Source organism: the organism of the source record quoted next, unplaced genomic scaffold, assembly GCF_019419815.1.
Source record: "Pyrus x bretschneideri cultivar Hongxiangsu unplaced genomic scaffold, Pyrus_bretschneideri_v1 Contig1, whole genome shotgun sequence".
Classification (NCBI taxonomy): Eukaryota; Viridiplantae; Streptophyta; class Magnoliopsida; order Rosales; family Rosaceae; genus Pyrus; species Pyrus x bretschneideri.
The window spans coordinates 7,274,013-7,286,819 of record NW_025999390.1 but is presented as its reverse complement, the minus strand read 5'-3'; the positions used below and the strand labels follow the sequence as shown (position 1 = coordinate 7,286,819).

General features: G+C 33.8%; 1 protein-coding gene and 1 long non-coding RNA gene across 2 annotated transcripts; one reads left to right on the top strand and one right to left on the bottom strand.

The window, feature by feature from the left end:
* The first annotated feature begins 6,507 nt into the window (after positions 1-6,507).
* On the top strand, positions 6,508-8,944 carry LOC103946677 (UPF0481 protein At3g47200-like). The gene has a single exon (XM_048582746.1). It carries the CDS (start codon positions 7,126-7,128, stop codon positions 8,791-8,793), a length of 1,668 nt encoding a protein of 555 aa, XP_048438703.1. The 5' UTR covers positions 6,508-7,125; the 3' UTR covers positions 8,794-8,944.
* An 87-nt stretch (positions 8,945-9,031) lies between these two features.
* LOC108867055 lies at positions 9,032-11,039 on the bottom strand. Its single transcript, XR_007257869.1, has 3 exons — positions 10,634-11,039; positions 10,331-10,556; positions 9,032-9,787 (listed from the first exon to the last, which is right to left on the bottom strand). It is a non-coding gene; the product is annotated as an uncharacterized LOC108867055 (long non-coding RNA).
* Between the last annotated feature and the right edge of the window lie 1,768 nt (positions 11,040-12,807).

The window sequence follows — 12,807 nt, the reverse complement described above, 5'->3', positions numbered from 1 at the left end:
TTAGTGTTTTTCTCATCAATATCATTGTTTTCTTATGAAAATAATATTCATTCTATGAAATTCGTTGGTGTTTATTTACCTATATCACATTTTTTTTTATGTATCTCTCTATTATTTTTTATATTCTACCTATATCACAAATTAATTGTATTAATTTACCTATACCACAAGTTTATCTGCCTATTCCATAAGTTTTTGTTCATAATTTACCTATAATATAGATTGATTTAATATTTTTCTTAATCTACCTCTATCACATATTAAATGTATTATCTACCTGAATCACAAGTACCTATATCACAATATTTCTTTGTTGTTGATAAAAATGTACTATATATGTTTGCTTATGAGTTTAAATATATATATATATATATATATTAATTTAAACTTAACTCTATCCAATTGCATAGTGACATCAAAACTCCATAAAAATACTACACGACTACGAGTTTTTGACTTATTATTTGTAGATACTACTATTTTTGTCACATCCCGGCCCGGGAAGATCACTTCTCGGGCCCGCTCCACCACCGTAGCACGATATTGTCCGCTTTGGGCTTACCATTCCCTCACGGTTTTGTTTTTGGGAACTCACGAGCAACTTCCCAGAGGGTCACCCATCCTGGGAGTGCTCTAGCCCCCTTCTCGCTTAACTTTGGAGTTCCTACGGAAGCCGAAGCCAGTGAGCTCCCAAAAGGCCTCGTACTAGGTAAGGATGGGAATATACATTTAAGGATCACTTCCCTGGGCGATGTGGGATGTCACAATCCACCCCCCTTAGGGGCCCGACGTCCTCGTCGGCACACACGCAACCAGGGTTAGGCTCTGATACCAATGTCACATCCCGGCCCGGGGAAGATCACTTCCCGGGCCCGCTCCACCACCGTAGTACGATATTGTCCGCTTTGGGCTTACCATTCCCTCACGGTTTTGTTTTTGGGAACTCACGAGCAACTTCCCAGAGGGTCACCCATCCTGGGAGTGCTCTAGCCCCCTTCTCGCTTAACTTCGAAGTTCCTACGGAACCCGAAGCCAGTGAGCTCCCAAAAGGCCTCGTGCTAGGTAAGGATGAGAATATACATTTAAGGATCACTTCCCTGGGCGATGTGGGATGTCACAATTTTGTTCTATTTTTTTTCTTCTCAGCCGTACGTTGGTTAAAAAAAATATGAGAGGGTAGATAGAAAATTAGAATATTTTTGAAAATGATAAAAGAATGTAGAATAGAATATATACACACACACACACAGATATTTGAAGAACCAAAAAGTTAGAATCAAACATGTAGAATGATTTGTAGACAAAATGAGAATAAATGGATTAAAGTTAATGAATTATTTTGTTTTTATTGAAGAAAATAAAAGCAAAGCAGGTGATCATATAACTTGGCTGCAGACACGAAAGTGTTAAAAAAAGATACTCTACACTTAGTATCAGAAGAAAAAATGTTTGGCAAAATTGTTTACCAAAAAATATGAAAGAAAAGACAAATGTTATATATTTTGAGCATAAAATGTTTCAGCATTGCATACGAAAACCTCAAACATAGGGTGGGTCTAACATATTAACAGAGCAAGTATGAAAATTTATACACCATTTGACAAACCAAATCAAGCAGTGCCCAAAGATTAGAAAAATATATTAAAAAGTAGAAATTGTATTTGATATGGATTAAAATAATTGAGTAATTGTGAGCGCCTTACGACAAAATGAGGATGATTGAGGGTGGACATAGCCATGGAAAAATATAAGGGTAGATAGAACAAATTAATTCAATCTGACCGAACCCATTCCTCATAAATATATAAATCAAAATCTACTAGTTAATTTTTGGGAAAATAAAATCTACTTCTCATATATAAAACCTACCTTTTCTTCTTTGTTTTTGTCTTTGGAAACACTTCTTATTTTAACATTGAGTAGAATTTTGTTCTGTTTCTTTCATGTTTTGACTGGAAGCTTGGGATCTAAGAAGGAACAGACTTTCTGGAAAAACATTGTTGAATAACAAATTATATTTGAATTTCGTTCTACGTGGTAAAATTTTTATTTAAATCCAAACGATAAAGTAATTAAATTTTTTTTCTTTTTTATGTTTCATATTTTTTTTTATAGTATTTTACGAGTTTCATGTGTCTGTTAGTGATTTTTTAATATTTGTCAGAATCTATATATTTTTAGGTTAAAATGTTCATAAAATTAAATTATGATATTCTACATAATTTTTTCTTTTAAAAAAGTTACTTTAAGAAAAAAAAATCTAAATTCATTCTTTAATAATCTAGAGCTAAAATTTTAATCTAAAAGGGCCGGATAAAAAAAGTTATTTCTAACTTAAAATCTAAATTTTTTGAAGTAAATATTTTAAATTTTAACTTAAAGATTGGAAATGATCTAAATGCCAGAGACAAATAAAGTCTAAAAGAAGAGGTTTCGACGCACGGTGACGCATTCTTTCTTCCTCTTAAAACATGTCAAACTTTCGTACCGAAGCCTCAGCCCACATATTAATATCCAACAACTTGCTACTGGTGCAGTGTGCCTCTGTCTACAATTATAAGCCTCATGGCCCCAAATATTTATGTCTGTTAAATGAAAATTCTTCCATTTTCGTGTGAAGGGACCATTATTGCCAGATGACGTAATATTGGTGATGTCACTCTTATTGATTGTTGTCCCCAACCAAAGGTTAAGGAGAGACATGGATCATCTCTGGTTCTAATCCATCAAGTTCAATCATCCGGATCGTTGAAATTTGATCTAACGGTTATAAATAGGAGCTTATTTTAAAAGTTATAATAACTTTAAGCGTTAGATTAAATTTCAACGGCCTGAATGATTGGACTTGGTAGATTAGGACCACTAAATCCGGAGAGGATCCACAAGGATTCATGCAAACCGGTTGAATGTTATAGTTTGATTAAAATAATCTAACAGTACCACATTAAAAATTATTGGAAAATTAGCTATAATAAAATCAATTTCTATTTTTTTTAATTATTTTTAGTTCATTCAATCCAACGGTTAAAATTTGAAAAGAGTGTGTATAAGATAAAAACATGTGTGTAGATAGCACCACTCTTTCATTATTTTTTTTCTTTTTAAAAAGTTACTTTGAGAAAAAAAAAAACCTAAATTCATCCTTTAATAATCTGAAACTAAAATTTTAATCTAAAAAGGTTGGAACGAAAAAATATTTCTAAGTTAAAACTTAAATTTTTTGAGCTAAATATTTTAAATTTTAATCCAAAAATTGAAGGTGATCTAAATGTCGACACAAATAAAGTCTAAAAGAAGAGATTTCGACGCATACTTTCTTCCTCTTAAAACATGTCAAACTTTCGTACCAAAGCCTCAGCCCACATATTAATATCCAATAACTTGCTAGTGGTGCAGTGTGCCTCTGTACTACAATCATAAGCCTCATGGCCCCAAATATTTATGTCTGTTAAATGAAAGTTCTTCCATTTTCCCGTGAAGGGACCATTATTGCCAGATGACGTAACATTGGTGATGTCACTCTTATTGATTGTTGTCCCCAGCCAAAGGTTAAAGAGGGACATGGATCGGTTCTTGATCCAGTGGTCCTAATCCACCAAGTTCAATCATCCGGATCGTTGAAATTTGATCTAACGATTATAAATAAAAGTTTACTTTTAAAGTTATAATAATTTTAACTGTTAAATTAAATTTCAACAACCTGTATGATTAGACTTGGTGGATTAGGACCACTAGATCCGGAGATGATCCACAAGGATTCATGCAAACTGGTTGAATGTTATAGTTTGATTAAAATAATCTAACAGTACCACATTAAAAATGATTGGAAAATTAGCTATAATAAAATCAATTTCTATTTTTAATTATTTTTAGTTCATTCAATCCAAGTTATCCAACGATTAAAATTTGAGAAGAGTGTCTATAAGACAAACACATGTGTGTAGATAGCACCACTCTTTCATTATTTGGTTGGTGAAATAGAAATAAAGATATGAACAATTGAATAAGAGAGGCAGATGATAGACAATGCCTAAAGTACCCTAGCTTAATTATATAGTTGTCCTTGCAAGCTAAATTGAGGTTGCTCTTCCATTCCACCACAAACATTGTCCAGGGCAAAGTCTTTTGACTGGGTTTTCTCTCATCGCTTTCATCCACAGAAGCCTGTAAGCCCATGTCGCGGCAATTATTATTGCGCTAAATTATGAGAGAGTATTTCTTTTTCTTGTATACTTTGACTTGTTTAAACATTTCTCTCATTAACACCATAAGTTATGAAGAAGCTAAATTAATCCAGTACTACAAGTGAGATAAATCTGGCTAGCACAAATATCAAGACTTTTCCAAATTCAAGCTGTCAGACTGTCACTACATTAATTGGTGAATTAGCATCAACCACGTATGTTTACAGGGAAGAAAAGACAAGGGTAATAGCTACATAAATCACGACAGTAATTTAATTTGCTGAATTAAATACGTTCTGCAAAAACATATTGAAGAAGAAATGGTTATATATAGCAAGCCTATCATTGCGTTGTTGCTAAAAATATTGTTTTTCATCTACCAGAGTACCAGAGGAGCAAGTAGCTAATTCATCGTACAAACTTGCTTGTTTTCTTGTATACAAAGCAGGTTCGAGTTCACTTCTTTTTTATTTTTCATTTTCAATATAAAGTACTGTTATTGATACTTTGAAACATTATCACGCACTTATTCTCAAAATAATAAATTTCACTTCTAAACGTGTTTAATGACTTATTTTTAGTACCAATAGCAACTCACTTTTCAATTTATGATGTTTCATCTGGCTTTTTTCTTCTCCCTGCTATGTTTGCACATGTCCATTGTTTTGAAGCTTTTAGTTTCATATTTACCGGTTAAGGGGATGCTGCAGCTTTCTTCTTAATATCCTTTAGTTGAATAGTTTGGCTGTGTACATATGTTTCAATTTTATTTTAGCTAAATAGTTTGGCTGTGTGTATATGTTTTTCACTTTTATAAGCATCCACTGTTAAGTACAATCATACATTGATATTATCTTTAATTAACCATTTAGGCCTAATATATGGATGGTATTCGAGCTTAATGAATTTTAACTGTTGAGTTTTATTACCGAAAGACTCCATATATTTTTACCTCAAAAACAAAAAAAAAGGACTCCGTATATTTCAAACTGAACCAGTTATAATTCCCCGAATTCCTCTTCATATCCTCTTGTGGCTTGTTTCGAGCCAAATTTACACCGCCACCACCTATATGGTTACACTTGGGCAGTCGGAGATGAATTAAAAGGTTGGGTTAAATACACTAACACCCCCTGAGGTCTATCGTGTTTTCACAAAACCCCTTTACGTTTGAAACATAACACTAACATCCCTTGAGGTTCTAATTCACTTTCACAAAACCCCTTCAGGACTGACATCACCTTAAAATAATTTCTTAAAGACAAATTTGCCCCATTATTAATTACTTTAAAAAATAAAAAAGGCTTGTTAAAAATACATATAATAATAACCAATATAAAGAAAATAGATTTTTTTTTTGTTGGACTTCAAAATCATACATTAACCATAAAAAATAAATAAATAAACTGATAGAAAGCCAATGCATCTTCGAATCTTTCTCTCAATTTTTTTTCTTTCTGTTCTTGCCCTCAAATCGCCACCTCCAACTCTTCGTCAACCTCCTTCACTCCTTGTTCACCCAAACTAAAACCAATTTCGACGAGAAAACGATATGGAAGAACATGGAGAAGAGTACCTGATTTGGCTTCTGACCACATTCATACTCTGAAACTCCCAAAGGATTTAACAGGAGAAAGATTTGTTCTGCTAGGGTTTTTCTAATTAAGAAAAGAGGATTGGGATATGAATTAACAGCGTAGAGGAAGAAGGTAACAAGATTTCTTCAATTTTCTTTTATTTTCTTTTATTGTTTAATGTAAGATTTTAATTTGAATTTTTATTCTATTTATTTATAAAGGATTTTTCATAAAGTAATTAATAATTAGGGCAAAATTGTCTTTAAGAAATTATTTTAAGGTGATGTTAGCCCTAAAGGGGTTATGTGAAAGTGAATTAGAACCTCAAGGGGTGTTAGTGTTATGTTTCAAATGTGAGGGAGTTTTGTGAAAACACGATAAACCTCAGGAGGTGTTAGTGTAATTAACCCTTAAAAGGTTACGTCACAATCCCAAGTGACGTCACGTCAGCTTGGTTTGTTAAATTAATTAATTTTATTTTTCACTTTCTTTTTTTTAGAGTTTTAACGAAAAGTCCACGGTACTCTTCATTTTAACGAAAAATCATATTTTTACATTAAAAAGTCAATCATGGTACTATTCAATTTACCCTTTATTTGGTCCTTATCATTAACACTAAAAAATTTCAAGTCATTTTCATTAGTTTTCCCCCTTTTTTTTTTTGGGTGGTTGTTTTTGTTTTTGTGGTTGGGGGGGGGGGGGGGGGGGGGGTTGGGGAGGACAACAAAAATCTGCTTATATACAAAGCCTACATTTTCTTATTTATGTATTTTTTGTTTCTTGAAGATTTTAGCCTTTTATGTTTGAATGGTAGTTGGAAATTGGAATTTATCAGGAAAGGTAGACTAGGTGGTTATGGAAAGACGTCTTATTTTAACGTTCAGTAGAATTTTGTTTATCTCTTGCATGTTTTGAGGAACACACATATAGCATTTTTAATTGAAGCATAGAGAGTGACCTGTATGTAGGGGGAGGGCAGCTGGGATTCTCAATCCCTGTGAAAATATTAGGATTGGTATTTTAATTTGGATTAACTTGTATATGCGGGTATATATGTATAGAGTCTCACTGTATATAAAAATGACTTACATAAAATGTGTACGTTAAGGTAGCACCGTCACAAATCTATACGCATCAACATGTGAAGAGGTTAAAATAGGTGGTAACTCGTGATATGTAAGGCATGCCACAATGGCGTACCAAAGGTGTATAAACTTTGCCTACCCAAGTCAGTCATCAATCAAATTGAAAGTATTTCCAGTTTGTGGATTTTTTTAACCTTCAATATTGTTTAAGTTAGTTACTTCCCATGATAGTACTGAGATTGATTTTCATAAATTCCTCCTCATCTATTAAAATCAGAAATGCCGGGGAATAAAGTGGAAGATAGCAGCAATCAAGCTCCAGAGGACATAGAAAGCGCCAACGAAGTGGCTTCGAAGAAAGGGAAAGATAGCAACAATCAAGCTCCAGATGACAAAAAAAGCGACGACATAGTGACTTTGATGAGAAAGAAATTGGATGGCTTGTCACCCCTATCCCCTCACTGTTGTATCTACAGAGTTCCTGAGCGACTACGGTGGGTGAAGAGGCCGCTCTACACACCCCATGTAGTCTCAATAGGCCCACTCCACCATTACAGAGATAAAATAGATAACAAAGATCGCAAAGTCTTGTTATACATGGAAGAACACAAACAGAGGTACCTACAACATTTTCTACGTCGGACTGGGGTAGACTTGGAGGTTTATGTGAAGAAAATAATGGCCCAAGAAGAAAGACTGCGTGGTAGTTATGAAGGAAGAGCCACTGAGTTTGAGGATGATAAATTTGTAAGTATCATTTTGGTTGATGCCGCCTTCATCATTGAGCTTTTATTGAGGAACTTTAAGCGTTTGGAGGATGATAATGACTGGATATTCAAAAAACCATGGATGTTGCAAAATATAGCGCCTGACATGATTTTACTTGAAAATCAGCTGCCATTTTTCATTCTTGAAGTTCTTTTCGCATTTGTCCCTCCTCAAGATCTTGTCGCAAATGATGGGAGGCCGCGTTCAATAATAGAGCTCTCTTGCGAGTTCTTCCAGAAGACGGTGGTGCGTTTAAAGGAGAATGAAGACACTTTGGCGAATAAAATATCTTCTAGTTCGGAAGTAAAACACTTTGTTGATTTGATAAGAACTTTACATCTACCACCTTTGGAGAGCTCAAAAACTGGAGGGCCCACATCTTGTTGTAGTCCTAAGGTTAAACACTTATGCGATCGTATAAGAAGATTTCTACCAACTAAGAAGTCACGAACGGAGAGGCCTCTAAATACACCATGCGCTAAGAAACCTCACCAGGCTGGAGTCAAGTTTCAGGTCAGTGAGAGCTCACAAACTGGAGGGCCCACATCTTGTTGTAGTCCTAAGGTTAAACACTTATGCGATCGTATAAGAAGATTTCTACCAACTAAGAAGTCACGAACGGAGAGGCCTCTAAATACACCATGCGCTAAGAAACTACACCAGGCTGGAGTCAAGTTTCAGGTCAGTGAGAGCAAAAATTTGTTTGATATATCATTCAATATTAATAAGGGTATTCTGGAAATTCCACAACTAGAAATACACGATTACACGGAGCTTACACTCAGAAATCTCCTTGCATTTGAACAATGCCATTGCATGGAGAATCACATTAGTGATTATCTTCGCATCATGGATGGTTTTGTAAACACCCCAATGGATGTACATCTCCTTGTTGAGTCTGGAATTTTTGTGAATACGCTCGGCGACAACAATAAGGTTTCTGATCTGATTAACAAACTTTGCACTGGGGTTTCTTGGAACAACGAAAGCTACTACTTTGCTGCTCGTTCTGAGGACCTAAACAACTACTGCCGACAGGTATGGAACCAATCGAAAGCAAGCTTGAAACGAAAGTATTTCAACACACCCTTGGCAGTGATTTCTGTCATTGCAGCTGGTTTTCTCATCTTATTCACAATCATACAAACAGTGTGTTCTCTTATCTCTGTCATTAACTAAGTATCAATCCTTAATTCGCCAATTTCTCCCTATCCTTTACGTAGTATTTGCTTGTTGTATTTGTTTGTCTAGTTTGTCCGTAGTGAGATTCATCTGTGTTGTAGGCATTTGTAAACCCTGTTGCTAATAAGAGCTGTACGGTTTGTGCTTATTTCTGCTTAATTTCTCATCTATAAAGTATTACGTCAAAAGAGTTGATAGAATTTCACATGCAGGTAGCTTGCAAAAGACAACTATATATAGACAAACTTTCACATCAGTATGTATAATACGAAAGCTTTCTTATGTACCGGACTCATACATCTGACCACATGAAACTTTTTTGGTACAACAATAGTATTAGTCAAGTAGTTGTCAGGGCAAAGGAGAGTCGGTGAAGAAGGACCAATATATGTCCAATCCTACAGATTGGACAGATTTTATGGATGATGATATATAAGGATATGGTCAAAAAGTCAAGTCCTAAAAACTGACTACCATGAAAGAAGGACCAATATATGTTCGAGAGAGTGAGGGGAGGGCGTTCAAATCTTCCAGTGATCAAAGTAACAAACCAGTCATAACCAAATGCTTTAGCCGAAACACGAAATAACCACCAAACATAAGAATTCGAGAAACCAAAAATAAATGCAAACAATTACAATAAAATTAATATTTAGCATAATCAAATTAACAAACAATGCATACAAATTTATTTTCCTTGCTTCTTGCACATCCTCTGTCTGTGGGAAACATATAAATTTTTTTTTTACAAAATCCATTAATCATTTCATGAACTTAACAACATCCATAATTACAGTGGTACTCTGTGGTGCAATTATAAATTGCAGTGTGTATAGTATTATAACTTTTAACCATGTAGATGATGTATAAGTGAATAATTAAAACGAAGAGTAAACATAAGCATACAACAGATTAAAGATGCCGTGCAGAAAACTTACTTGTTGAACCACTCAACCCTATATTTCATCTCCTTCTCTGCCATACCAAAAATCTACACAGTTGTTTAAAACCAAATTCAGGTCTTTCCAAAACTCGCGGAGATTGTTTGAAAAACACGAATTTAGAGCAATAATTCAAAACCAATGAAAACAAAATCCATACTCAAAGAGTAAAAATTAACCATCTTGTTCATTCCTAACTCACAGGAAATACCTAGGTTTCACTTTTACTAATGTCGAAACACCGCCATCATTGATCAATTAGAAAAATAAGACCCAATTTGACTACACCCAAACTCACAGAACACCCAAATTCCCAACACCCATTGAACAATCTAACCATAAATTTCCAAAATCATGGGCGCATTGTTAGGGGCAGATGCCATTAGAATCTTAAAATTCCGAAAGGTAAAATCTTAAAACCTAATGCTGAGGCCCATTACGAAACATAGAGGAATTATAACCGTAACAAATATAATCAAATACGCACCAAATCCCTAGCACGAAGCAATTAAGATGAAAAGCTCTTAAATCAACCACCAAAGTCAAATTAACAATTGTTCCCATAAAAGAAGTGAAATTGGATAAAAAGATACCTGATTTCGTTCAGAAAAGCGAACTGCGAAGCTCGAGTCGCCGAAGCAGCAGGCGCACGCGGACGATTGTGCAAAAAGTGAAATTACCTCCAAGCTCAGGTCCTGATTGGCAAATTACTTGGTTCAGAGTTTGTTTTTACGGCCGTCAAACGAAAAAGAAAACCAAAACAGATCCGGCCAAAATCGGAGAAGAACAGAGGGAAACGAACGCAAAGACCGCGAAGACCTGAAACTTACAACAATTAATTGAAAAAATTTCTTCCTAACCAATCAGAAAATAGATAAACAAATAAACCAACGCACCTAAAATTTCTTCCTAACCAATCAGGAAATCTTGTGGATCCACCACCATTGAGAAATGGCTTTTATTGGACATGAATTGTGGGCAATGACAAACCAGTTACCAACCCAATGCTAAATATAAATGTAAATTTTTTTCGAGACGAAATTAAAAGTTACAAAGAGAAGGCGCAAGGGCATGAAGATCTCGCCTGGGACGGGAGATGTGGCAGAAGCAGGTGTTCTGGAAATCACAAGCATGCTTCTGAATATTAAACATCAACATTACTTGCATTCCAAAATATGTTATAATGCACCCTCTTTTTTTCTCATCTTTCACAACGTAGATTAGTTAATGATGATTTTTTTTTTAAATGTTAATAATTGTTTCTTTCGCATCACACAAAGAAGGATAAACAAAATTGAATATTCTTTAATACAAGTCCATTTTTTGTATGACTTACTAGAAATAGTCCACTTTATTAGAATACGTACGATGATTGTAATTAAACTTTATTTTATTGTTACCTTTTTATCAAATTAATTTTTGATTAAATTAATAAAATAAGTAATGTTATTCCTTGATTGCAGGAATACTCATGTTTATTGTTTCTAATCTTTGGACCGACTCAAAATAGAAGAAACAGAATTAAAGAGGGATGCTCATTTTGTTTCTGGAAGATTTTATTTTTTTATGTTTGAATGGTAGTTGTTTGCATGCCTCTGTTCTACAATTCATGGCCCCATAGGCCATGGCCCTCAATTATACACGTCCATTAAATGAAAGTTCCTCCATCTCCACGTGAAGAGGCCATTATTGCCAAATGACGTAATCTTGATGATGTCACTCTGTTATTGGTTGTTAAAACCCTAAACAAAGATCTTCCAACGTGCATAGTTTTCCAACCACTCGAAAAACTTCACGGATTGGTTACTTGTATGAATACCACGTTCCATCAATTTGTACACAATTTGAGAACTGGTTGACTGTTTGTAGTTTGATTGGATTAATCGAACGCCAGCATTACTACGTTAAATTATAGAAAATATCAATATACAATTTTGTGAAAATATCAATATAATTATATCAGTCGATTTTGATGAAAATTTGCTAAAACTTGCTGCTTAGTAATACGGTTCAGTAGTATTCATATTTACTTATAAGTAAGAGATCTTAGGTTCAATTTTTTTCAAATTCAAATTTGAACTATATTATTGCTAACTCATTATGAGTCTTAACTCACTTCCCCACTTCATTAGTGTAGATAATATTGTTTGTTTAAAAAAAAATTTAAATATTAGGAAATGTCATATAGCAGTCTGTCAATATTTACCAATATGTCGAAAATATCGATGAAAACTATCGATTTTATCCAAAATTTAAGAATTTCTCTAATATCTTTTGAAGTTTACACTTCACTTCCTTCCATATCTTTTATTGATTTTTCCGATAGTTTCACGGAATATTACTGTATCGGAGAAATTCCAAACACTGGGAATAATAGAGGTGGAGGATAGGAAACGCCTAAAGTACCCTTCCTTATGTGGTTGTCTTTGCAAGCCAAACTGAGGCAAATCATGTTGGCTGGATTTGCTCTCATGTGTCTCATCCCAAGACAATTAATGGATCACAATAAGTGAGATAAATTTGGCTACAACAATATCAAGATTTTTCTAAATTTACGTTCTGTCACTGTCACCACATTATTGGACGATTAGTCTCCATCACTTTTGTTTTTTAGTTAAGGACAGACAAAGGATAGGTGGCTATCTGACGAATCACGACATTAATTCAATATGGCCCATTAAACAAGTTCTGCAAAAGGAGGCAGATTCCTGTCCTTTTTTTTTTTTTTTTTGTATTTTTTTATTTGTATGATTATAATTAAATTACGTTAATATTTTATATTATTATTTTCTTAATTAAAATTTTATTTTAGTTGTATTCCAAAATATGTTATAATTCACCCTTCTTTTATCTTATTTTTCACATCGTAGATTAATTAATGATGATTTTTTTTAGAATATTAATAACAATTTCTTTTACATCATATAAAGAATGGTAAACAAAGTTAAATATTCTTTAATATAAGTCCATTTTTTGTATGCCTTATTAGAAATAGTCCACTTTATTAAAACATGTACCATGATTGTAATTCAACTTTATTTTATTGTTACCTTTTTATCAAATTAAATTT

Bases quoted from the DNA above. Each gene is read 5' to 3' on its own strand.
- LOC103946677 (XM_048582746.1), top strand. From the start codon at position 7,126: ATGCCGGGGAATAAAGTGGAAGATAGCAGCAATCAAGCTCCAGAGGAC.